The 27963-nt window shown below is 39.1% G+C and overlaps 2 protein-coding genes across 2 annotated transcripts in view; one reads left to right on the forward strand and one right to left on the reverse strand.

Moving 5' to 3' along the window:
• Window positions 1–5455, reverse strand: part of LOC123756856 (uncharacterized) — a 36991-nt gene extending 31536 nt beyond the window's left edge. Inside the window, exon 1 of the mRNA XM_045740237.2 lies at window positions 5058–5455. Within this exon, the coding sequence (XP_045596193.2) occupies window positions 5058–5061 (4 nt within the window). The 5' untranslated portion in view covers window positions 5062–5455. The remainder of the gene's footprint in view (window positions 1–5057) is intronic.
• Window positions 5456–6487: 1032 nt separating this feature from the next.
• LOC123756853 (dnaJ homolog subfamily C member 17) lies at window positions 6488–27857 on the forward strand. The gene is made up of 7 exons (XM_045740235.2): window positions 6488–6738; window positions 8934–9054; window positions 10337–10499; window positions 11583–11683; window positions 20632–20765; window positions 27090–27173; window positions 27505–27857. Exons 1-7 carry the CDS (start codon window positions 6655–6657, stop codon window positions 27736–27738), a joined length of 921 nt encoding a protein of 306 aa, XP_045596191.2. The 5' UTR covers window positions 6488–6654; the 3' UTR covers window positions 27739–27857.
• Window positions 27858–27963: the final 106 nt, after the last annotated feature.

A 27963-nucleotide genomic window follows, 5' to 3' on the forward strand; every position in this document is an offset into this window, starting at 1 on the left:
TAAGTTATATATTAAATCCACATCGAAATCCCCTTTTACGTCACCTATCGCTGGGTTCATGTCTCGCTCCAAGACCGGCCCACACCCCATACCCAAGAGTTTCCAATCTATTTGACCCAAAAAATTTCTTAGGCTATTAAAATCAGCTTTTCGAAAATCTGGCACTTTAACAGAATTTTCTCCTACAGGTCTATTCCATTCTATGCTAAATCTGATTACTTTGTGATCACTGTTCCCTAGCTCACTCCCTATTTCGATGTCATTAATTTGTGTTTCCCTGTTAGTTAACACTAAATCTAAAATATTATTTTCTCGCGTTGGTTCCTTAATGTGTTGCGTAAGAAAGCAATCGTCAATTAATTCTAGAAAATCTTCTGCTTCACTATTCCCTGTTTTGTTCACCCAGTTTATTCCACTAAAATTAAAGTCACCCATGACATAAATACTGTTAGATCTAGATGCTCTAGATATTTCATTCCATAGATGCTTTGCTTCCATTCTGTCTAGATTTGGTGGCCTATATATAACTCCTATTATAATATTATTTGCTTTTTCGTTTAATTCTATCCAAATAGTTTCTGTGTGTGGCTCAGTTTTGATTCCCTTTTTGAGACTACATTTCAAATTGTCCCTAACATATATGGCTACTCCCCCTCCTCGTCTAATATATCTATCTGTGTGAAATAGTTTAAATCCATTTATCTGATATTCAGCTAATAGTTCTCTATTTTCTACGTTCATCCACGTTTCGGTAAGTGCAATAATATCTATTTTTTCTGTGCAGACAAGAGCATTTAATTCATTAATTTTATTTCTTAGACTTCTACTGTTAGTGTAATATATCCTAAGTGAATTGTTATTTTGAGGCCCTTTTCTTTCCCTGATCATTTTGCCAATTCTTTTCTCCCACGAACACATACTTTTATTACCTCCTTTTATTACCTCCTTCCTCCAAATCAATTCCCATACCACTATCTACTAACAGTTTAAACCCAAACAAACACCTCTAACCACTGGTTCCAACGAGTTCGCAACAGCAACAACCCCAGCCCTCGATAGATGCACCCCATCACGAGCATACATTTCATTTCTTCCATAGAAGCGTTCCCAGTTGTCTATGAAAGATATTGCATTTGATTTGCAATATCTTTCCAGCCGGCAATTGACACCAAGTGCCCTCGACATCCATTCATTTCCCACTCCCTTTCTTGGAAGAATGCCACATATGATCGGGATTCCTCCCTTGCTCCTAACTAATTCAATGGCTGTCCTAAATCTCTGTATTAGTTCCTCACTTCTAACTCGCCCAACATCATTACCCCCTGCACTAATACAAATAATGGGTTTGTTCCCATTTCCCGTCATAATATCATTCATGTTTTCAACAATATCACCAATTCCAGCTCCCGGATAGCAAACCCTTAATCTGTTCCCCCCTATCTCTGGCACAAAACGTTCTGTCTAAATACATAGGGAAAATAAAGACTAGGGAAATACTTTCCCTAGTCTTAGTTCGATATAACTGAAAAAAATCTTTAGGATTTGACTTTGCTTGCTCTGCTATGCGAACTTCATAGTTTCTTTTTGCTTTCCTAATCTCTTTTTTAACATTTCTAACCAGTTGTATGAATTCCTGTTCTAAACTGACTTCCCCATTCTTAATCCTTTTGTACCAAGCTCTCTTTTTACCTATAAGGTTCTTTAAATTATTTGTTATCCACTTTGGGTCATTAGTATTCGTTCTATTCAATTTGCATGGTATACTACGTTCCTGTGCTTTGTTTAGAATATTCTTAAATAAGTTATATATTAAATCCACATCGAAATCCCCTTTTACGTCACCTATCGCTGGGTTTATGTCTCGCTCCAAGACCGGCCCACACTCCATACCCAAGACTTTCCAATCTATTTGACCCAAAAAATTTCTTAGGCTATTAAAATCAGCTTTTCGAAAATCTGGCACTTTAACAGAATTTTCTCCTACAGGTCTTTTCCATTCTATGCTAAATCTGATTACTTTGTGATCACTGTTCCCTAGCTCACTCCATATTTCGATGTCATAATGAATTATGAATTATGAATGCGTGTTTGGGGTCGACCGCTGGTGGAATGGACGTGGTCTGAGGGACGGGTTCGGGAGAGAAGGGTCGCTGCTTTAACGAGCCTGCCGTGAGGACAGGTTGCAGTTGTGGCAACCACTGTTGTATCGCCACGTGTGAAAACCGCCACTGTATCACCACCACACATGACAACCACCAATGTATCACCTTTCTTAGTACTAACACCACTAGCACCACCAAAACTAACCAATCACCCCAGTTTCCACATTACACCACAGTCAACCACAACTCGCTACCACCAACAACCACAATGTACCACCTTCCACCGCTACATCACTCATTGTATCGCACCATTGAAAAGTTCCGGCGGAAACACCAAGCTGGACCAACAATTGTGTTCAGAACCTCGCCCTCCCAGTCACGCCCACACCCCGCCACCCACACCACCCCACCCACACCCATACCCTACCACACACCACCCCACCCACACCCATACCCTACCACACACCCCCTCCGCCCACACCCCCCACCACCCACACCACACGCCCAACACAACGTCATGATGAAATGCATGTGGGGGAGAGAGAGAGAATGGGGGAATGCAAGGTTGCGTAATGAAAGCATAATTCCCCTGTCACCCTAACTAGGCCATTGGCTCTATATAAACAAATATTCATCTAGCCTCTGGGTTGGGCAAACAAGTTTCCTATTTGGCGTAAGTGTTCATTGGGCCGAGTGGAGAGAGTGTATCCAAAGAAACACGTTAATATCTCTATGTACAGAACTCGCTAATTGGCATTAATTATGATAATTAGCGTTGTATAGGTGTGAAGTATGGGACCTCAAAATAATTATTATATTCTGATTACGGTGTCGGAAACAGTGACCTTGTATACATACTTTAGTCCCCCCCCCCCCAAGGTCACAACCATTGCCAGGATGCAGCCCACAACAGTTGCCTAACTCCAGGGTACCTATTTACTGCTAGGTGAAGAGAGGCATTAGATGAAAGGAAACATACGCAACCATTTCTCTCCCTCCCGGGAATCGAACCCGACGGATTCCCAACTGTGAGTCGAGAACAATGTTTTTGTTTCGTCCATTATTATCCTCTGATCACATCACGCGATTGTGGCTCATGAACGACTGACCTAAATCTGACTTGTCATTTACGAAACGCCTATTAACCCCACAGGTTTCCTGTTGACCCTCTCCCCAGCCATATATGGACCCCATGGGTGGTCTCCTCGACCCTGGGGGTCAATATTGACCAGTATGGAGAGCCTTGTGGCCGAGAGCAACTGCCAACTTTCCCCTGGATGTACCCCACACAACAGCTCCCTCCTAACTCCAGGGTACTCATTTTACTGCTAGGTGAACAGACGCATTAGGTGCAAGGAAACGTGCTCAACTGTTAGTCCAGGGATTGAACCCGAGTTCCTCGGTTGTGAGGAGAGGACGGAGACCACTATGCTATGGACTATATTTAAAACAAATGTAACTTAAAAATGATTGATGTTTCCATCTTTAAAATATGGAGTCCCATCCCATGGCGTCAAGTTAGGGCTAATGTTTGTTAATCAAATCTGGAAGAGCGTAAAAGAATTTTAATTATTTAAAAAATGAAAAGCATAATAAATGCAAATCAAGTTTTTAATTACACTTCACGTTTTAGTAAACGTTATACACGCAAAATAAATCTCACTTATACATGAGATACGTCTATGTATTGGTATACAAACATGTTTTATTGAGTTTTCCGAGTTATAGATAAATAATACAAGGAATAAACGGCAGCCGTGGAGTTGGCATCCCTGTCACCTCTGCAGGAATTGGCATCCCTGTTACATATGCACTCCCGGAAATGACGTCAAATTGAGAAACAGCACATAGGAACTCGGTACAAAAATCAGGTATAGCTCGCTAAGTACTAGTTCCTCTTGGCCCAGTTCTCGTTAAAACCTGGTTAAACTTATCATATCATTTGTACTCTAATTAATGTTATATCAGTGTTCCATATTATTACTACTTTAGGACCTACTGAAAGGGTATTAATACAGACTGAAGAATGTTGGCAATAATTATGCCAACAATACTGTAATACAGTATCACAAATATTATACAATACTGTAATTCTTTTTCTCAGTCTCGCGTGGGCTCGCTTCTGGCCTAGCCTATTGTATATAGATTTTTTCCATTTCAAAATACGATAAAACAAATAAATGATATTATACATATTTGCTCATATGTTGGCTGTATCGGTAGCCTCACAGGATGAATATGTGGTCCATTCCTGCTCTCGGGAGAGATATGTGATGAATTGCTCACAGGATAGGTATGGGTGGAGTCCACTACCGCACAAAGGATGAGTATGGAGTGCACGTCATAAAAGTATTTGTGTGTACGTCTGATAACATACTACTTGTGAAGGAGGAAATGTATATGTTTATCTCTCAGAATGTTTGGTAATATGTTTATTGTTTGTGATGTGTGTCTATGTATGTATTAACACGTTGTACTGAACGGGGTGAGAATAGCTTGAGCTACCTCATCCCTTTGTGTGTATTTTACCTCAATAAACTTATTTCAATTTCAATTTAAATTCAACTTCTCACAGCATAGGTATGTGGTGCATTACCACTCACATGATGGGTATGTGGTTCATTACTGCTCATAGGGGGGGTAATGGATCCACTGCCGATGACAAGTTGGGTATGCTGGAGCCACTATCGCCCACAGGATAAGTATGGGGTCCACTACTGCTTACAGGATGGGTATGGGATGCACTTTCTCTCACAGGATGGGTATGGGGTGCACTCTCTCACAGGATGGGTATGGGGTGCACTCTCTCACAGGATGGGTATGGGGTGCACTCTCTCACAGGATGGGTTTGTGGGTGCACACACACAGAATGGGTATGTGGGTGCACACTCACAGAATGGGTATGAGCTGCATAATAAATGAACTGATGTAGAAAAATATAACAACGTAGCATACTCATTTATGCTAGGAATAACGTCAGTGTCGAGACACTTCACTCATGTTGTCAGCCAGGAGTACCACGAGTGCTTCAACTCCCACGTCACAGAACTCATCAAGGTGGAGCGAGGGACGCAGAGTGCACACTGAGAGGTCCCGCCGTCAACTGCGGCCACCCGCTTGGCTGCTACGGATTCTATGGTGCTCCTTTTTTCTTCTAATCAGGAACGTTCGAGCCCAAGCAACCCACCTACCTTATCGAGGCCAATGCGTGGAAAACGTCAATATTAATGTGCTTTCGTTTTTACTAATGCGTTATATTTTTAGCGGATGGGTTGATAATGTTAAAATACAAGAAGTATGACGGAACATTCTTTTTCAAGGGAGAATTGAAACATCATGCTATTACTGTCATGACGTGTAGTAGCAGCAGTAAAGGACAATAAGTGTCACAATATCTTGTAAGCTAAGTGTAACAATGGAGTTCTCAGAGGACCTGCAATTGCTCCTTGCACTTGCAGGTCCTCTGTGAGAACCCTGGTTCTCACAAAGGCTCACACTAAGGCTCTGTCTATTGCTGTTTCTGCAACAGGACCTGTTATCATATTGAGGTAGGAAGCAGATTTATTTTTTCATTCAATAATTATGAGAAATAATAATAAGGTCTAATACAAAAAAACTCAAATCATCATCTCACAGTCTCCAGTCTTATATGTAATTATGTATTTGCGTAATTATGTATTATGTAATTGATTTGCGTCAATAGTCATCAATACATTTATTTTAATGAGATTTCAGCAGAAATAAATTTTCACAATGAGTTTAGAAATGTACTTTTTTTTTGTAAGGAAATATAATACATTAATACGATTAACACAAGCAATAGAACTTTGACTAGGTAATTTTAATGAAATCAATTTAATTTTCTAGGATCATTTCATTCCCACCATCCTACCAAAATAGTGAACATTTATTTATTATTTTATTTATAAATTTGACAGAAAGAAGTAGGAACATTAAAGTAAATTTAAGGGTTATCCACAGGTACAGTTTAGCACAATTTGAGGACTATTGCAAGATATAATATAGCCAACTATGTGTATAACAAGATATAAGATAACAGCAATGATTACAATGGTAAAGTTGTATGGCATAGGTACATATTTTTAGGAATTGGACAGCACTTGATACAGTGCGAGTTTCAAGCACTAGGTAGGAAACTATGAAGATGAAATTAGGTTGTTGACTACTACGTTTAATAACAATGACGGCAGAATCTAAGCATTAAAAAAATATGCAAGCATATATATCTAATTTTATAATTAATAGTTATTTAACATATGTATTAATATAAATTATTTTGTATTATATATATTTTATAATTACAAAGCGGCGTATTGAGTATGAATTTAGAAGTTCTCCCCCCCCTCGGCCCCTCCCCCCCCACCCCCGTCCATGTAAACAGAGGCCGTGTTGGAGGCTGTGCAGCCTGGCTCCAGTTACTTTCGACCCTAAGTGTAACTTCTGCGAGTATAAAACTTTAGAATTAGCTGTTTAAAATATTAGAAGAAGAAGCTCATCTGAAGAAGGTGGTAGAGGTGGAGTGTGGGCCGCCATGTCGAAGAAACGTAGCAAGGAAATCATGAAGTTGGACCTCTATGAAATTCTGGAGATTCCTATACACGCAGAGGAGAAGGAGGTTGGTTTTGGGGTCATTTGTAGTACATGGAGACGTTACACAGGTGATCACTGAATAGGGTGAAGGTTATGTACCTTTCCTTGATGCACCTGTAAGCAGCATTAGTCTTACAAGGGAGCAGTCCCCGTGGCGTAATGATAAGACACTTGCCTGGCGTTTCGTAAACGTTTTGGCCTGGGTTCGTATTCTGGCCGGGGAGGATTTACTGGGTGCCAATCCTTAACTGTAGCCGCTGTTTACCCAACAGTAAAATGGTACCTGATTTTTAAACGATTTGGCGGGTTGTATTCCGGGGAAAATTAGAATTTAGAACCTGCCTGAAATGCTATGCATGCTAGTGGCTGTACAAGAATGTAAGAACTCTTGTATATATAAATAAAAAAAATCGATAAATAACAATATAATGGTTTCATCCATAGGACAGTTTACCACTTGATTTTGGAGCTAATTTAACCTAATATAATCAACCTACCTAACTCAGCCCAACCCATCTTAACAATCTAAACAGACCTACCCAAACAGTTTATACAGTTTTAATGATTAGAATATTAGCTCCGTTGGAAAAACACGTGTATGAATTGACCAGATACAAGTCACTTAGTACCCAAAACGGTTTTCCAATTAATTTTAAAACCTTCTTAACCTAACTCAAGTTAGCGCTTAACCCAACCTAATCAGCCTGACTTAATAATATACTGTATATAGTTTTAAAATTAGAAAATGAGCTTTGTCAAAATGCATGTGTTTGTGTTTTGACCATACTCCAATACTGTATTACAATTCTCCAATTTCACCGTAACTGTAAATGAATATCAGGACCATTTCTAATTTCACCCTTTCTACTAGCCAGGTTTTAAGAGTTAGGATAGGCAAAGATAAACTTCGATGGCTAGGTTCGGTTAATTTGCTTAGATTAGTGCAGTACGTAGGTGCCATGTTAAATTTCATTCTCGGTAAGCTTACTGTTGATTGTTAAAGGTTATATACAGTATTGGTGAACATAATTCCAAATAATATTAATAATGATAATGAAATAATGATAGTACTGTACTGCATTTAAAGTTTACCAAAAATGGCAAGCCAGTTTAACACGTAGAGAATTTTGTAATGCCATTAGGGTAGAAGATAGGGCACAAAATCGACAGTGAAATGCCATCTGTGATGTCACAATTAATAGTAAACAAGATTTTGTGATTTTTCTGGGGCGACATGGTTCTGTAAATAAATACAGTAACCTCATGGATCTGTAAATAAATAACCTTGTGGCTCTGTATCCAATATATGTAAAATATAGGATAAGTGGAGGTTCTTGAGGTTTGGATATATGCTGTAATTTACATAAAAATGTTTTCAGAACATTGTATATAGTAACTTAAGAAAGGATGTAGGTTTCATTCGAAAATGTGTTTTTTTAATACACTTGCACATACACTGGGTCTTACCTTCACCATCATTCAATCACTACAGCATTTTAGTAAATTTATCAATAATCCAATATTACTGTATTATTATCCACATCTTCCTTGTTATTTTTTGGTTATAACAGAAATTAATGAGAACATTTTAAATATAACTTGGCAGAGTTTAACTGCTATGCAGTATTACTGTACTATATAATTAATAATAATACAGTAATTCATTGTGTTGGGGGGAGGACGGATAGCCATTATACACATACAGTAGATGTTAGGCTTATTTCAGGGGTAATGCCCCCGCAGGGTCAAATTTTTACCCTTCCAAGGATGCAACCCAACATCAAGCTGACTAACTCCTGGGGTACCTATTTACTGCTAGGGGGGACAGGAGCATTAGGTGATAGGAAGTGCACCCTAATCATTTCTTTTCCCCCAGGATTCGAACCCTGAATTTTCAATTGTAGGTCAACTTCAAACCCATCTGTACTACTGGGACCCCTCACAGGATATGGTCTAACTGCAGATAATTTTGTCAATTTAGAAAATGGCTATTTTCCACAATTATTCCTCCCTGCATAATATTCTGTTTGAATATAAAAATAGTTCCAAAATTTATTACCAAAATATCCACAAAATTATTTAATATGTTAGTAGTGTCTCTCTTGCTTCACAAAATATGAGTACAGTATTTTTGTAAAATTGTACGAGAAGGTAAGTAGGATAGGTAATAATTTTATCAACTAATTTATGTAACTACCATCACTGTTGCAACTTTTTCAGATAAAGAAGTCGTATAGAAAAAAAGCTCTTAAATGTCATCCAGATAAAAATCCTGATAACCCAGATGCTGCTGATGAATTTGACAAACTAAAGAAAATTCTTGAGATTTTGTTAGATCCAGGTAAGGATATTTTGTTGCTCTGAACATATTTGTCCATTACACATTAAAATAATGTGATATACTCTGCTACTATATATTTTAAAATGTATTGGTTTCATGTGCAAAGATTTTTATTGTTTTAATTTTTGTTGCTGTAGTGCGGTGGTTTATGTCCTCGGCTTATAACCGAGGATCTTGGTTTCGATCCTTGGGCAGGGCAGAGACAGTTAGGCACATTTCCTTTCACCTGATAATTCTGTTCACCTAGCAATAAATATGTTCTCAGGTGTTGGGCAACAGTTGTAGATTGCATCCTGGGAAAGGTCATCAGGAGTTGGCCTAGGGGGGACTTTGATAAGCTTAACAGGCTTCCTGCCCCTGACTCTGGGAACCATATTGTGAATCAATAGTAACAAAAGTTATACAGCAATATAGCATCCAGAGATTAAACTTCAGTTTATGATGGCAGGCCCCTAGACAAAGATAATGTTTTGGTTTATTGTACTACAGATACAACTATACCGTACTGTACTGGCATGTACACATTTTCCGAGAGGGATCCCTTGGTAACCGTTCAAGCTTATCTCTGATACCTTGGAGGGATGAGGTACTATAATTGAAGACCCGACCATTTCTGTCAGCCTTGGATGGGGCAGCTCATTCTGAAAATATCAATGCTTAAACCCCTTCAATCATTTGCTTGTTTTACCCGAGTTTACCTGAGAGCCACTAGTGGCCTCAACAAGGACAGGAAGCCACAGCTTGTCAAAGATCCCCTTATTTGCCTAAACTTGTTTTGATGTACTTATTCTTTTTGATGGCTTATTCTCATTTTTGAGCTTGTCTCTGATCCTGAAGCTCCCTATGTCTTGTAAAAAGAGCCATATTCTGGTCCTGGTTTCTGGTAGACTCAAGTGAGTCTCGGAGCACTGGTGCATTTTGTAAAGACTTGGCAGCCCTAGTGCTATAGGTATGGTGGAACACAACTGAGTTGCCTACCAGAAAACGCATTTCATTACGTTCAATGCTTGATTTCTTAAATGCCTCTGTCAGTAACCCAATACACATGCCAAAAATAGTTCTTGTGTTTACATTTGTACTATAAATTCAACTTTAGCCTTGTGCATTAAAAAATAATATTTAAAATTTTGGTAGAAGCATTAATGTTTTCGCAAAATTTATAAAAAAAAGGGAAACAGTATAGATAAAAAAAAGGTTTAAGATAATGTAAAATTACATATACCTGTATATACATTCACCTTAATTTACAATACTGTACTAGAAAGTAATGTTCAATCCCTAGGAACACGTAAAGCATATGACAAGGTCCTCAAGAGTCGTAAGGCGGCAGCTATTAGAGCCAGTGAAGTTGATGCCAGAACACAGAAGTTAAGATCAGATTTGGAGGTACGGGAAAGACGTGCTCAACGCACTAGGGAACAGCTGGAGATATCAGAGGAGGAAAAGTTAGTACATTTTTCACATTTGTATTGTATTTTACCTGCTTGTAATTTTTCTTTGGTTAGTGACATGGAACTTGTAAATTGATTACCTTTAGCATTAAGGTTAAGTTTGAACAAACTAGAAATCTAGATATGTATGCCCTTAAAATAAATGCCACCTATGGGAGCATACTGTACATACATACGCCTTCAGACAAGAATGGGTATCACCTCCATCCACTATTGCAATTAAAATAGTGTGACTATAAACACTTTATTTTGCAGTAGAATTTCTGATCAGTTTGTGAAGGTTGATTTGTGTTGTGATAGGGGACTGGTTTACAGTCCCTGGTGACGTAGTGATAACACACGCCCCGTGTGTGTGTTTGGGTTTGAGTCCTGGCCAGGAAGGACTGACTGAGCACCAATCCTTAACTATTCCCCTCTTCATCCAGCAGTAATTGGGTACCTAATTGTTAATCGATTGGCAGTCGTGTTCCAGGAAAAACTAGTAAGGTAAGGCTTACCATGAGCTATTGAAATGAAAAGCTCTCGGACTTGCTAAGATGAGTCAAATCGTCTATTCTTGTACCCTCACAGATGCATCTGAGACAGCGTCTTCGTCAGTAATTTCTTTTTTGTTAAGTGCTAATTTTATGAATATAAAAGACATAAACAAATGATCTGGGTTTTGCTACAGAATGTTATATGGAGGTAATAAATGTGTGTTGTATTTAAGATGGATTTTGTACACTAATAGTATTAGTTGTAATAGTATATTCATAAATATTCATTTATATATAATTTAAATCATACATAATACAACTGTCTGTGTATATAATCAATGAGCTTTATCTTGGAATATATTATACTGTACTATATTAAAAAATAACAAGAGTAAAATTTAATTAGGTTAGTCTTCAAAAAACTTATTATACATATTCTGTACATTTATGGTTGATTATTATTACGGTAAATCTTTTGAAGTTAGGTACACTAATTGTGACAAAACTAGAGAAGTTAGATACATTATTTGTGACAAAACCTTATTCAAATAAGAATATCTGGCTATACAGTATTTATATGGACCTTATTACTATGTTCCAGACTTCGACGTGAATTAAAAAGATTGGAAGAGGAAGGTGAACGGCTTATTTCAGAGGAATTGGATCGAGTAAATAGACAGGTTGAGGAAGAGCTTTCTCGAGGTAAGAGTAACCTAATATATCTTGTCACAGTATCTCAAAATTAACAGTTAAAACCCAGAGTTAGACAAAAAATTGTATTTTCAAAGCAGTTTTGATGGCCACTGCAACCATCTTCAGCCGAGGTTACAAAGCTCGCTGCATTTTTTTTTTTTTTTTTAGCTAAGGCTGTAATAACACACTGCAACTATCTTCAGCTGAGGTTACAAAATGCAATGCAACCATCTACAGCTGTGTTATGTCATGCTCCCAAGCAAGGCTTGTGGAGTAGAACTATTCCTCGTAAATCAGTGAACCTCCTGGCCTCAAATATGTAAGTTCAAAATGTCTAGGGTTGAGTGAAATTCTTAGTAAAATCCACCAGTTTACTGGGGCAAATCTATTTACATGACACAGCTTATTTACTGTGTCACGTACTGTCATTATTTCCTTATGACTGTGTCATACAGAGACAGTTGTATACTGTATGTACATACCCACGTATGTATACAAATGCCATACACAAATGTCATTATTTACTTAAGTCTGTGTCATACACACAGTTGTATGCTGTATATACATACCCACAACCAAGTAACAGTTGAGTTAACACAAGGCACAAGTCACAGCAGCTAGATGTCACTAAGCAAAGATAACTCGATAACATGGGTACACGAGACATCTTAACACTTTCGCGTCCTGGGTGTGCGCGTCACAAACTTTGACATCGTGCCCCCGGCGGTGTGGGCAAGCGCGCGGCGACACCGAAATGTGTATATTTGTTTCAGTTTTCTCACCTTACTTCTCGTGCTGCGTCGTTCGTTTTGGTATCATTGTGTTCGCAATAGGATTCCCTACAGGTGTATGTGCATATAAGGTCCAAAAGCCCGGCATGACTCCCCTTAGCAAAGTCTAAAGTTACTCGTGAACGAGCACCAATTGCACACCCGCAACCTAATGTGTATACTCGTTCGGTTTGATAACATCAATTTTCGTGTTACGTCTTTCGTTTTGGTATCAAATTGTTTGCAATATAAAGGTGCGTATTTTAAAACTAGTCCCATAATAATAGAACAATAAATGGAATTTTAACAAATATTTTAAAATTTGGACCAAAAACGAATTTATAATCTTTCCAGTGTTCTGACATCAATTTTTGTGTTACATCTTTCATTTGGGTATCAAATTGTGTGCACTCTAAAGGCGCTCATTTTAAAACCACTCCCAGATTGATCGGATAAAATTTAAAGTTTTAACACACATTTTAAAATGTAGACACCGATCTCATCACCGACTCAGATTCAAGAGAAAAATTTCTAAAGCCTGGAGCATTTGAAGAGTACAAAAGTGTTAAGACTGGCTGTTAAGTTGTGGACGTAGTAGGTGGTGAGGTTACATAACCAGATTGGGGGTAATGTCTCGGCATGAACGTCAATAAACACAAGTCCGTGAACTATCACTTTGTCCTTCAGAAAAACTTAAGTTCCAACTGGATTGGCAAATGGCAAAGTAAAAAAAAAAATTCTCACAATTGAGTCCACAATGACTCAGAATATGACAGTCAGGAAACTCTCTACTGAAGTCCACAATGAATGACAAATGGCAAAGTCAATTACTCGTCTTCAAAAGTTACTGTTCTGGCAGAGTCAGGAATCTTGTCTCAAAAGTTCACAAACCCTGGAATTTGACTAATTCTGGAGAGGAGATTCAGGAATTAAAGTACACACAGGTATCAAAATATGACAGTCCCAAAACGGATCTAATATTACAAGTCACTTCATCCCAGGAGTTACAATTTGAGAATTAGTGATAACACTTAATAACTCTGATCCACACAATAATACCCCTCTTACCTTACTAGTAAGAAGGCAATAGATAAATACAAATATCCCTGATATACTATTACTCGGAGCACACACTACAACATGTGGACCCCCTACAGAAACTGACAGACAAGTGAAAATTGCTGCTTCCCGTCTCCACAGGTCAACTAAACAATACCAACCTAAGGGTATATGCTTAACACACTCTGGGTAACGAAAAGACAACATAAGTAAATTACACAACCCGGGAACATACGCAGATGTTCAACTACTCAAAATAATAATTACGTATATAGTATATATACATACACAACAGAAACAAAAACCTACAACCACCGCACAGGTTGGCTGCTGTGACGAGAACACATGAAAGCACACTTACTCAGACACACATGTGTGGGGCGGGGGGTCACTGTCAGCAGCCAGCCGCCACTCGTGCAACTAGAAGTTAAACACACAACAACAACGATAATATAACATAATAGAATGTAATAATACCACAATACATGTGTATACTGTATAATGAAAGTGCAATAGAGTACATATATGCATAAATTTTAATACTGCAGTGTAAAACTGTAATAAGAGATACATTAACCCTTTAACTGCATGGCCTATAAATGACACCCCCCCCCATCCTCAGTGCGCAAGAAATAAATTCTTGGGAAAAAATAATTTTTTTATTCTGAAAGTGTCAAAAACCCCTCCCTGTATATGGGTATAGCAACGGAATTTCGAAATTGTACTTACTATGGCTGCGATGGGGTCCGTAAGGTGGCGCGTGACGTCATCATTCCCCGTGCGCCCGTGCCGTGAGCTCCCGGGGCCGGTGGGGCGCCCGGGGCGGGGCGTGTGAGTTGCTGCGAATATATTTTTTGCACATTTTTTGCTCACATTTCCAAATACAATTTATTACATTTTACATGCCGAACAGATGTATGGTGAACACATACTCTATATTATGGCAGTAGAACATCTGTACTGTCCGTAGACAGTGTGTTACGTGCATGATACTTGTGTACACATATGTTGCACATATTTACCATGTATCATGCTAATTTATGTATATATACAATCTATTTACAGACTGTACACTGTCACACATTATACACATTCACCATCAACACATTCAGAACATCGTGAGAGTGAGCAGCCACACCCAGACAGGCCCTCCCTCACTCCAATATCTTACTCGCCAACATTGCTCTTCCCACCATACTGTTATTGTTTTTATTACTGTACACTATTTACACATGTTATATATACCTATCTACATGTTTTATTTACCAGAACTATGCAAGTAAGCCGGTATTGTGTCCAAACAGTACAGTGGCCACCATACACTGCATGAGAAATCACACAGCAGACAGCAGACGACACTACGATTACGACGTCACCTCCCTCACCAAAATAGCTCCACTCAACATACTCCTGTTGCTGTTATTACACTATATACACACACACACTGTATATACCCATGTACATGTGTGTTCCCCATAGCGAACCACGAAGCTAGTATGGTGAGCAAAAAAAGAGTGGTTGCCACACAGTGAGGCTACCTCAATTCTCTCCCTTCCTCCCTCCCTCACCAAAATTCCTCCTTCCACAATACTACGCACAATGCTAATTATAACCACAATCCTGGTCACTAATTGCTGTAAATGAATAATTGACCACAAGTTTATTTTGAAAAGGAACCTAAGAAGTCGTTTGAAGATTCCTAGGTGGACGAAATAATGCTGTGGTGCTGTGGCTAGCACTGTGAACATCGTGAACAGCATTGAATTACTGATATTTGAACATTGTACCCAGTCATTTTCACACTAAGGCTCTTCTATAATACTATCATGGCTAAATAATACAGGTTATATATATATTTTGACATTATTAGGCGATGCTGTGGTCACACGCTGAAGAGCAGTGCTGTGCGCTCATACTGCGAGCACCAGCCTTGGTTGCTCACTCATTACTGAGGCTCTCATACCCGGGAATGTGGACCATGATTTTTTTAAAGATGGCGTCTGTTTACAAGAGCCCTGAGGAAGCTGATGTGAACTCCATGTTGCTGTGGGAGTTTTGAATGGAACGTGAAAAATACAAATACCTGGAGGCGCGTAGCGCACCCCAGATGTGGGCCTGCAAGGCGCGTTGTGCAGTTAAAGGGTTAACACATACAGGTATGACCTCAGTATATCCAATCTGAACTGGTTCAGCTGGGTCATAACAAGCTGAGGTTACAAAATGCATTGCAGCCATCTTCAGCTGAAGTTACAAAACAGATTAGTTACAAAACTGAAGTAATCTCGAATGAAGAAAGTGCCAGTTTGTAAAGAAACTGCTTTATAATTTTGTAATACAGAGGATTTTTATTTGAATGTAATTCGACTAACAAGAACCCAGATGTATCAGAAGACTTCTGATTGCAAGCTAATTGTGGTTGGTTGTATTGGAATTTAACTGAAGACTTACAGTGAATTAAATCCTTGTAATTTGGACCAAAAGCTTGTACTGAAAAAAATTGTATTGATATCAATAATATCATTTCCAAATTATTTTGGTATAAAAAATGCACATGTTCGGCATAAATGACAAAAAAATCTAAGCTTTGATGCTGTGCAAACTCTTACTGCAGATGGATCCTGCTTGAATCTTCCAATGTGAGCAAGAGTCCACTGTGCATTTGCCTCTTCCATTGTTGGTTTTACCATCATGTGTTGAGATTCCTATTACATGTATTATGATTATCATCCAGACACCTCAATACCTACTTGATAGTGTAGATAATTTTGATGAACACTTGCTACACACAAGCTTGTTAACAATTGTGTGTTGATGAATCATGAATTGCCATCACCGGCAATTGCAGGGAGGGGAGGGAGCCGGTCGGCCGAGCGGACAGCATGCTGGATTTGTGATTCTGTGGTCCCGGGTTCGATCCCGGGCGCTGGCGAGAAACAATGGGCAGAGTTTCTTTCACCCTATGCCCCTGTTACCTCGCAGTAAATAGGTACCTAGGTGTTACTCAGCTGTCACGGGCTGCTTCCTGGGGGTGGAGGCCTGGTCGAGGACCGGGCCGCGGGGACACTAAAAAGCCCCGAAATCATCTCAAGATAACCTCAAGATGATCACTGTGGCCTGATGAGTGTTCTCTATAATATTTGTTTTTGGGGGAGAGGAATCTTGTACTTAGGGGATATCGAAGTCTCCTTTGGTTAACTACCGAGTTCCCCTAACTGCAACCCAAGACAAGTGCTTGACTCCTAGGCATCTATTTATTGTTGGGTAAACAGAGGCATCAGGGGAGAGGAAATATGCATAACTGTTTCTGTCCCGCCTGGGGATCGAACTCAGGTAGGTCAGGCTGTAGACCACTACTATAGGTCCCCTCTATATCACAGCTATGAACCCTAGGGATTTGAAGAGGCTTTACTGCTTATTTAACCCTTTGGCTGTGCATCCCATCAGGTGATGGAGTGGCTAAATACGCTCAAACTGTACTCGCCTAATTGTGCTTGCGGGGGTTGAGCTTTGGCTCTTTGGTCTCGCCTCTCAACTGTCAATCAACTGGTGTACAGATTCTTGAGCCTACTGGGCTCTATCATATCTACATTTGAAACTGTGTTTGGAGTCAGCCACATCACTTCCTAGTGCATTCCATTTATTAACTACTCTGACACTGAAAAAATTCTTTCTAACGTCTCTGTGGCTCATCTGGGTACTAAGTTCCCACCTGTGTCCCCTTGTTCGTGTCCCACCCGTGCTGAAGAGTTTCTTTGTCCACCCTGTCAATTCCCCTGAGAATTTTGTAGGTGGTTATCATGTCTCCCCTTACTCTTCTGTTTTCAGAAGTGCATCCCATCAGGTGATGGAGTGGCTAAATATGCTCAAACTGTGCATCCCATCAGGTGAAGTACAGTATTAGGGTGCCACGGAAGATTTAAGTCCTGCACATACATGGGGCTCACATTTGCTTCCTCAGGCTTCCAGTACCCATCTGCCATCTTGAAAAAAAATCGAGTCCCCTCACTTTTCTTCTGGAGCCAAACTAAAAAGATGAGGACCATGTCTGGCAAATCATCTCCTCCATCTGCCCTAGGGCAGCCATTCTAGGACCATCAAACTTTTAATAATAGCAAATGTGTGATTACCATGCACATATTTACAGGCAAAATGTGTGCTGTGAGCAGTTATGAGATTTAGGCTTAGATATATTAGTGCTAATAAATATATGCTGTACATATGTTTATACTCATATCTGTATATATACAGTATTTATATTTTCTTAGTTATACATAATGAACACCATGTTTGACACATCAATACAACCTGTTAGAATGAGAAACTAAATAAAGTGAGAAGCTATGAAAATTAATTGACAAAGTTATTTCCATGGCACCGCGCCTCATTTGTACTCCAAAAATGCAACTTCTTGGTGCCACTACAGCTAAACCACAAGAAGCAGAGACTTTTTATTTGGATTTTCATGCTTCCTGGATGCTAATAACAATGTACAGTGGTACCTCGGTTTAAGAGTTTAATCCGTTCCTGGAGACAGCTCGTATTCCGATGCTAATTTCCCCATAAGAAATAATGGGAAATGAATTAATCCGTTCCTGACTTCCCCAAAAACCTCACTTCAAACTAAATTTTATACCTAATTCATCTAAATAAGCCTATAAAACTATGTTCAAGTTATTACTTACCCTTGTTGATGAATGCTGTAGGCATATAGAAGATGGTGAGGAGGGGGGAGAAGGAGAGGTGTTACTGTTTGGAAGGGAAGTCCCCTTCCATTATAACATCAGGCAGTGAGGACCTTTCTGGTGTGCACTCCCTGGCACGTTTTGCCTGCATACCACTGGGTCCTGATTGTGGCTCACTGCTCGATTTTCTCAAAACAAATCTGTCCATGGAAGCTTGTTTTTCCCTTTTTCGCAAGTTGTCTCTGTAGTAAGGCATTACATTGTCATTGAAAAGATTAAGGCAACGGCCTACTACAGCTTTCTCTGGGCGAGTCTTTTCAATAAAAGTTTGCATCTCTTCCCATATCTGACACACCTTAATTTGTGCAGAAGGGACATTTGCTACTGCCTCATCCTCCTCCACTGGAGAAACATCCTCAGCTGGGTCTTCTTGCTGTTCCTTTTGAAAGGCATGGAGTTCTTCGGTGGTCAGTTCTTCGTTGTGTTCTTCCACCGACTCCTCCACATCATCACCATCCAATTCCAAGCCCATTTGCCGGTCCAGAGTAACAATTTCCTCAACAATAGGCGCATCATTTACAGGCTCAAACCTCTCAAAGTTTAGTTCTGTCACACATTCAGGCCACAATTTTCTCCAGCCAGAGATGAGGGTTCTTTGAGTCACTTCTTGCCAAGCTTTGTCAATGAGTTTTAAAGAACTACAAATGTTAAAATGGTCTTTCCAGAACTCATTGAGAGTGAGGTTTGTGGCTTCAGTCACTTCAAAACATTTCCGGAAAAGTGCCCTTTCATACAGTTTCTTAAAATTTGCTATGATTTTCTGGTCCATAGGCTGAATTAGAGGAGTGGTGTTAGGAGGAAGGAACTTTATTGTGAGAAATTTACTGTATCTGTGCATCAATTCATCTTCCAATCCTAGAGGATGAGCAGGAGCATTGTCGAGGAGAAGCAGGGCCTTGAGTAACAAACCTTTCTCCTGCAGATATTTTTCTATGGCAGGGCACAGCACTTCATTCACCCACTCCGAAAAAAAATCCTAGTCACCCATGCCTTTTTATTAGCCTTCCACATCACACATTTGGTTTTTCTGCACTTTATACTGTTTGAAAACCCTTGGATTTTCAAAATGATACACTAGCAAGGGTTTAATTTTCAAATCGCCACTCGCATTTGAACACAGCACAAGCGTAAACCTATCTTTCATAGGCTTGTGTCCGGGCTAGGATTTTTCCTCTTTGGTAATGTATGTCCTCTTAGGCAATCTTTTCCAGAACAGTCCTGTTTCATCACAATTAAACACTTGTTGCAGTAGGCTCTGCAAACTCTTTAAATTCTTCAATAAATCATTCAGCGGATGGTTTGTCTGAGCTGGCTGCCTCCCCATGCCTCGCAACACTATGGATACCACTTCTTTTTCTAAATTTTTCAAACCATCCCCTGCTTGCCTTAAACTCTTTTGTATCTGCATCACTCATTCCAGGGGTTTTCTTTACAAGGTCTTCGTGCAATACCCTGGCTTTCTCACAAATGATGGCCTCCGAAACACTGTCATCCTTTAACTCCTTGTCGTGTATCCATAACAACTTTTCCACTTAGAGTATTTGTGGTCTTTGTTTCGTGATTGTTCTTACACCTTTTGCCACTTTAACACTCATAATGTCCTTTTTCTTGCTAAGTATAGTGCATATCGTTGACGTGGCTTTGTTGTACTGCCTACAAAGTTCAACAACACGTGTTCCATTTTCATGCTTCCAAATGCTCTCTTGTTTCTCCTCTAGTGTCATCCTCACATGGGCTTTCTTGCCTTGATCCTTACCACTGACTTTCTTGGGGCCCATGGTGAGATATATAATAAAAACTTTTATGGTCAACTGAGGGGTGAGGGGCGAGGGGCGACAATCGCTGTACCACCACGTGCTAGTTCGGCCTGTACGCGTATCAACAAACTCATGTTCCGAGGTAACCCTCGCCTTCTGAGGCACATTTTCTGAGCAAATCCTGCTTGTATTCCGAAAAACTCGTATTCAGGGACACTTGTATTCCGAGGTACCACTGTACTGTAATACATTGTGTGTTACAGTACCGGCATACACCCTCACATCTCTGGTCTTCTCTCCCCTCTGCCATATGTCCTGTAGCACGGTGGTCTATGTCCTCGGCTCACAACCGAGGATTCCAGCTTCGATCCCTGGGCTAGACAGAGTTCGGCATGTTTCCTTTCACTTGCTGCCTCTGTTCACCTAGCAGTTAAATGGGTACCCGGGAGTTAGGCAACTCTTGTGGGTTGCATCATGGGAAAGGGGCAGGAATTGGCCTGGGGAAGGGCCAACTCCTTGTCAGGGGCTGTATGTCATTGAACTTAACATGCTATGTCAACTTGTGATGAATCAAATTTTTAAAAATTAATCTGACATTTATCTTAATTCATCATTATTTCTTCTTTTAGCTTCGTCTAAAGTGTCTAAGAGCGGTGAACCCCCGGTTTCGGACACACAGGGTCATAAGATAAAAGTTAAGTGGGTGTCGACAGATGACTGGCCTGGATACACCGAGCAAGAAATCAACCAACTCTTCTATAAGGTATTTAGATATTCAGTCACTAAATCAAAATTATCTGTCATTTAATGACTGATTTGGGGATTTACCCCATTTATTGCTACAGCCGTTCATAATTCCCAGTAGTTGTAGATCGACTATTGCTATTCTTATTTTTTGGTCTCACGGAGATTTTTTTCTGTAGCCTAAATGATGGATCATGCCATCATGATCCATCTATATATTAGATATACATATATAATTATAGATATATACTGTATATAGTAACATATAGTATTAGAAATATGTAACTTACATATTAGATAACAATAAGCAGAGGTTTTTTGTAGTAAAATACAGTTAATACAGTATTTTACATTACTGTAATATAGTATTTCATTCACTTGGGATCATCTGAGGTTCAAACTTGGTACTGTACTCACAATTACAAGACTGTTGTCCTACCTATCAGGCCATGGATGTTATTACAGTAATAGTATAGGGTTTTTCTTACCCTTCCGTGAGTAGCTGTATGGCCTTGTCTCCCTCTTCAATGCAAGGCAGTACTGTACAATATGTGCAGGTGGCGTATTTTCTGTATGGCACCTGCATGGGTGCTGCATTTACTGTACAATATGTGCAGGTATTTACTGTACAATACAAGGATTGTATTTGGTATTTGATTCATTTATAATACTGTATAGTGTGTTACTAGTGCTTTCAAATTTGATATTAATCTGTTAAACCAGCAACAGGTGGTTTAACAAGGTAAACAACTCTTGTTGTTTAACAAGTAATTCACACTTTTGGGCAACGGGGGGGGGGGGGGGGGGGGGGGGAACAGAATTGTTGCAGCAATATAGAGAAAGACAAAGCTGAGATTAAACTTCATTTGGAGATGACTTTTTGCTTGTGCGCACTTATGATTTATGTTTTAGCTAATCATGTGTAGCAAAATAGCTGAACTTTTGATAAAAGCTGTACCTTGTGAAGTGTAATCACAACACATTGCTTGAATTGGGAGTTGAATTGGGAGTATACCCATGTTTATCACAAGATATTTACAGTTATTTTTACCATATATTATATGATACTGTAGTTATTATAGTACAGACAGCCCTCAATTTTCAGGTTGGCTATGTCCCAGTAAAATATGTGTAAAGCAAAAAAAAAATGCGTGTTGATTTGCACAAAATGCACAAATTAAAGATGTAGTATTGTTCATAGCAAAAATAAAGTGGAATTCCAGAGACTTCCAGCAGTTTACTTTTCAAAATTTTTAGTCAATAAAATCCCTAAAGGTACTTGAATTTAAAATTTAACACTCCCTCTACTTTCTAGCTATGAATATAGTAGATAATGTAGTTCAGAATACAGTACTTTGAATATGGACAAATGCATGAATATTACTCAAAATGTATATAACCCAAGAAATGTGACATGCGTGGGAGTTTTACATATTGTTCAAAATACTGTAGATACATTAATAATCCAATAATATGCACTAAAATTATGTACAAAAATTTGACTTTCACATTTCAAAACTTGGTATAAAAGGGATTAAGACTGTACTGTACCACTGAATCCAATAGTGCACAATTCATACAGGGCTGCCTGAATGTATTTCTGTACTGTAATCCATGCAGGTTGGGTGTTGGAGGTACTGTAATTCATCCTTTGAAGTCAACATATGGTGCATACTTGTGCATTATGATATGGGAATTTGACCACGGTGTTGCAGTTTGTCAGTCGTGAATTATTTTAGCCATATATGTATTGTCTAATCTTAAGTCTTATGCAGTCCAACTGGCTCACTGCATAAACTTGAGCAGTGGTTGCCCTGCTATTTTTAGGTCTTGCAACCAATTAAAGTTAAAATATTCTCTGGTACAACTCAAATTCATTGACACCATTTCCTTTCTTGAAGTGAGATGCAAATGTACCTAGTTTCTTCCTTTCCCAAATGTATGCTTATGCTTTTGTGCTATATGCTTAGTCTCCTCTTCTGCTTCTCATTCTGTTGCCAGGGATCCAGTTAAGAATGGCTTTGACAGCCTTATGACCATGTGTCTATTTGCTACTCATTGGCACCCTGCTTCTGGGAGAAATTCCCTAGACTTCCGGTCTTACAGCCAGATGCCTCCCAGTTCTTGTTCTCCTATATGGTTGGTCACAACTGATATTTGCCCACGTCTCGGGCTCTCCAATGTCAGGAGAAGCTTTCCGAGCCTCTACACACTAAGATCCAATACCTTGTACACAAATTGCTCTTTGCCTGTCTTATATATACACTGCTGACCTTCAACCCCATCTTGGCCACTCTCAACATCTTCCTCTATTTAAAACTTTTGATACCATTAGCTACATCTAGACTACACTTTCTGTACCACCTTCATTCAGTCACAAGGAAAACTGAGACCTCATCATCTTCCTCCTAAGATAAGAAACTTTCTGTTCCCAAAACGTCAAGCACACCTACTCCCTTTTACTTTTTTTATTCAGGTGTGTAGGTACAGAAGATGATTTTTGTCAGCAGGTTAGGTGTTTTCCCTTCCCATAGGAAATTTTAAGGGTTACCCTTAGTAGTTTTCACTGAAACACAATCCACCAGTCAGTCAACAACCAAGTCCCCAATTACTATTGGGTGAACAGCCAAATGATAAGGATCAGTTGTTAGTTGTCATTCCGTGGTTGGGTTTTGAACCAGGTGGGCTGAGCACACTACCACTGTACCAGAGGAACTGTTGTGAAACCTTGTGTTGTTCCAATTGTTTTGTTTTTAATTTAACCATCTTGAGGTTATCTTGAGATGATTTCGGGGCTTTTTAGTGTCCCCCCGGCCCGGTCCTCGACCAGGCCTCCATCCCCAGGAAGCAGCCCGTGACAGCTGACTAACACCCAGGTACTTATTTTACTGCTAGGTAACAGGGGCATAGGGTGAAAGAAACTCTGCCCATTGTTTCTCGCCAGCGCCTGGGATCGAACCCAGGACCACAGGATCACAAGTCCAGCGTGCTGTCCGCTCGGCCAACCGGCTCCCTTGCCATGCACATGAGAATTGTTTCTTCTATCCCCACTCCCGTTCCTTAAGGTCTGCACACCCATTACCCCAAACGTGCCCACTGCAATATCTTCTTCATTGTTAAAGTTGACTATTCCACCTAAATCAGAGTTTGCGAGGGGACTGGATACTCTATTATATTAGCTACTATTTCTGTGATGTGTGCTTTGTGGTATTGAGGTCCTCATTACTCTTTCATGTGACCTTACTTGATGCTGTCCATCACTGTTTTAAATAGTATGTACACTGGTGAAATCCTGACTGCTTATGCTGTTTTCTTCAATTTGGTAATTATCAGGTGTTAAGCCTGGAAGCAGTAGTACTTGGATAAATGATTGCATCACAAATATTATTTAAAAAATCCTATCCGTTGCTAGTAAAGTTATTCATTTTGCCAATTGGGAGAGACGAAGGTTTTATGTTCCTACAATCAATGTCTGTACTGTACTGTTTACCAATTCTTTGTATCTGGAAACAGATTAGCAAGATTGTCAGAAAATTCAGTCCTAATTTGATACCAGTGTTTTATATTAATCTGTTATTGCTGAACCAGTGTCCATTGCAAGTGAGCTTAAATATTGTATTACTGTTCTTTTTCTGCTATTAATACTGATTCTCACCTCACTCCTCACTTCCTTGCTCAATTATCTCCTTACTCTTTCTGAACTATAATTCGGTTCTATTCCTTTATCACTCCACAATAATGGGCTCCAATGGGATTCGTTATTGTTTGATCTGCCATGTCCCTCGCCACTTTTTAGAGTACAGTATTTATACATATAAACATGATGCCATACTCTCTTCCTGGGGTGGCAGCAGCAGTAAATTATCCAGGAGGCTCTATTACCACACAAAACTTTCACTCTTTTTCAAGCTTTCTTGTACCTTGCCCATCCTTTTGTTCATACATCGTGGTGGATGTGCCCTTGCTCCTCTTCCTTTTGCTGTCTTTGGGTGCTTTTTCATCTCTGACTGGTTCATAAGTCTTCAGAGCTTTTCCTGGTCTTTGGATAAGGTTTTGAAGTTTGTTTTCTCGCATTCAGGTTTGTTCCTTGATTGAGAGCTTCTTTTTTCTAGGTGGGTTTCCTTCTGGTTCTTCTTTCAACTGTTGCTTTGAGAAGCTTTGTGCTCCTTGTCAGAAGAGTGGTCTTTGGGCTGAGTTATGCATTCTTGCCTGAAACCGTTTCCTTTGTATTTGGCTAAGAATGAGTTTCCAGGTGTGTGCATTGGTCATTGAAACTTTATTTGTTTGGCACAATATGTATCATACACACTGTCCTGTGGCCACTGTTCAGCATTATTTGAGCACTACTTGCACTCTTTGGGTTGAGCCCATGTTTGTCAACCCTATGTCTCACATTATCATGTTCCAAGCTATTATATTGTTTCAAGGTGTATGCATGGATAAAATAGTAATGAAAACCCATAAGGATCAATCACATTTCGCTATTTGAGCACAGGAAGAAATCACAAGGAAATTTCTATCTTGTGAAACTTTACAAAGTTCTAATTATTGCTTAGTGTTTAGAGTAAAGTTTAATGGCTGTGTGGTCTTGTTAACCCTTTTTGTCTTGTCAGGATAAAATTTAAGTGTTGGTTGTATCTCATATTTAGTAGAAATAAGACAGATGAATTTTGCTGGGTTTCCAGTCATATTGGTGTTGTTTTCAATGAGCTCACTGCCTAAGTAAGAAAGAAATGAGAAACGAGTAATGCTCAGTGAACCAGCCGGCTGTTTAAGGCCTGCGCAAGAATAACCCTAAAAAAACAACTATTCTAATAGATGTGGCTGCTAAGGAAGCCATATATGTACAGTATAATAATAAAAATAATAATAATAATAATAATGAGAAAATCCGTAGGAGCCGTGATGAGGGTTTGAACTTATGCAGTTGGTGTTCCCACGCACACCTCCTAGTCAACTAGGCCACGACATGGTCAAAAGGATTGCAACCTGGCGTTCTACTGAGCTCACATGGGTTTCCTGAGGCTTCCACTGAAGCCGGACCAGGATTTAAACACAATCCCCCCTCATGCACTCTGGCTCTGTCATCCAAGAATATTCTACCTCTGATGCTCCTCTTTCAATACACGCAAAATCTACTAGGGCTAATGTGGGCACGAACCTACGACTATGGCATTGCCAAGCCGCATACTCTACCACTAGACCACCGACGACACGTCAGTCATACAACTGAACACGAACCATCCCCACTGCTGTGGGATGGTTCATCCCACAGTGCCAGTTCTGCATAGCAAAAATGGCCCACTAGATACTAATGTGATAAGTCAGCAGTGGTAGAGTACGTGACTGGCAATGCCGGGGTCGTAGGTTCGTGCCCACCTATAGCCCTAGTGAATTTTCTCATTGATATATATCACGTTAATGTGATTTCTGTGTGTTTAATAATAATAATAATAATAATAATAATAATAATATTTCATAAAAATAACGATGGCCAGATTACTTAGTAGGTTTGTATATTTTATAAGTCATTTCCTTTCTGGATTTCTATCCTGTTATTCACAATGTTGCATGAAATTGCTGGAAGGGTAGATGTCTATTTTTTACCAGTAATAAATTACATGCCATCAAATGTGACCCAAGGCCCCATGGCCTTTCTCCTCTAACCATATATAAAAAGTGGTAAACTTCCTTGATTTGGTTACTATCAGCAACACAAGATTAATTCATGGGCATTTGTTGGAATAAAAGCCTACCCTTTACATGCTAATTACAGTCTTTCACTTATGGTCATCCATCTCCTGTTGGAAGGTTCTAGTTTTCAGAATGATAGTAGGTCTTGCTTTCCCAGTTCTGTATAACTTTGAATCGCTTGTTCTGTGGTAAAATCCTTAGTGAATCTGATACCCTTGACATCGCTCATCTTACATCTTTTGGCACTAGTATTGGCATCCAGATTGATATTTAGGATCTTTTGAGTATCTTGCTCCTTAGTACTTAGTCTTCCTGGCTTGATGCCTTCTTTTGATAGTTACTTGTATTGTTCAACTTAGTCATCCATCTTTGCTTTGCTTCCCAACACAGGTTGACTTGTTTCTTTCTATTCTTGTATTGGCACCCTCAGTGATATATAGGAATTTGTTAATTGATTGTAACATTCATTGTGCTGTATAGTCAACTCATTTAGTGCTTTCTTTTGATACTTTAAATTTACCTCCTATAGTACTTCAGTATTGCATTCCTAACTACAGTACTTTCTAAAAGTTGTAAATAGGGTAATGTTGATTGTATTAATTTCTTCATATAATGCAATCTAATAATTGCTGTGTAATTTTTGTTACAGTGGGGAGACATCAATGCTCTTGTGATGAAACAGAAAAATAAAAGAGGAACAGCATTAATAGACTACAAGACCAAAAATGCAGCAGTAAGTCGAAGCTATTCCTTGCATTTTTTTTATCTAAATATATCTTTACTGAATTAACAAAATCATGTATTTAATTTGCCTAAAGTATAGTGCAGTACTGTTGTTGTGACAAGATATTTACACTCTTTTTACACCATTTTGAAGGGTATTAATATATTCACCAATGATATGAAGCCACTCTTAAATTAATGCATGAGATCAGTTACTATGCTATTTTGAGATTTGATTGAATGTGTTTTATTTTTATAATTTATTTCTTCACTGAACATAAGATACATTTTTAAGTTATTCAAATGAGCTACTTGTATAGTTCCATATTTTTGTTTTTCAGGATATGGCGGTGCAATTTGAGAAAGGTCAAATTGGCAAACCGGTAGAAGTTTCACGCATACGAGAGGCCCCTCAGAAGAAACCTCATGTTCCCAAAAATTCTGATAAGGAAGAAGAATCTAAGGAAAAATCAAATTTAGATTATGAATCTATAGCAGCCATGAATCAGCGGAGACAAGAGGAACGTAGAAGATTAATTGAAGAAATTATGAGAGAAGAGGGATTGACAAAATGAACTTGCCAAAGAATATTTTTTAAAGTCAAACCAGTTAAATGTTTCTCAACATTCTGTATTAATACACAAATTGATTGCTTTTGATGAAAATTATCTTTTTATAAATAATTTTAATCTGTGCAGCTCTTTCATTGTCCTTGTTTATATTGTTTTGTATCAAAGAAGCGTTGCATCTGTAATAAAGATGCAACAACATAATGTTCCTAGATTCTGTAGAGGGTAAAA

This window comes from Procambarus clarkii, chromosome 26 (assembly GCF_040958095.1).
Source record: "Procambarus clarkii isolate CNS0578487 chromosome 26, FALCON_Pclarkii_2.0, whole genome shotgun sequence".
Lineage (NCBI taxonomy): Eukaryota > Metazoa > Arthropoda > Malacostraca > Decapoda > Cambaridae > Procambarus > Procambarus clarkii.

Bases quoted from the DNA above. Each gene is read 5' to 3' on its own strand.
- LOC123756853 (XM_045740235.2), top strand. From the start codon at position 6,655: ATGTCGAAGAAACGTAGCAAGGAAATCATGAAGTTGGACCTCTATGAA. The intron at 6,739-8,933 runs GTTGGTTTTGGG...CAACTTTTTCAG, and splicing joins TACACGCAGAGGAGAAGGAG to ATAAAGAAGTCGTATAGAAA. The intron at 27,174-27,504 runs GTAAGTCGAAGC...TTTGTTTTTCAG, and splicing joins ACAAGACCAAAAATGCAGCA to GATATGGCGGTGCAATTTGA.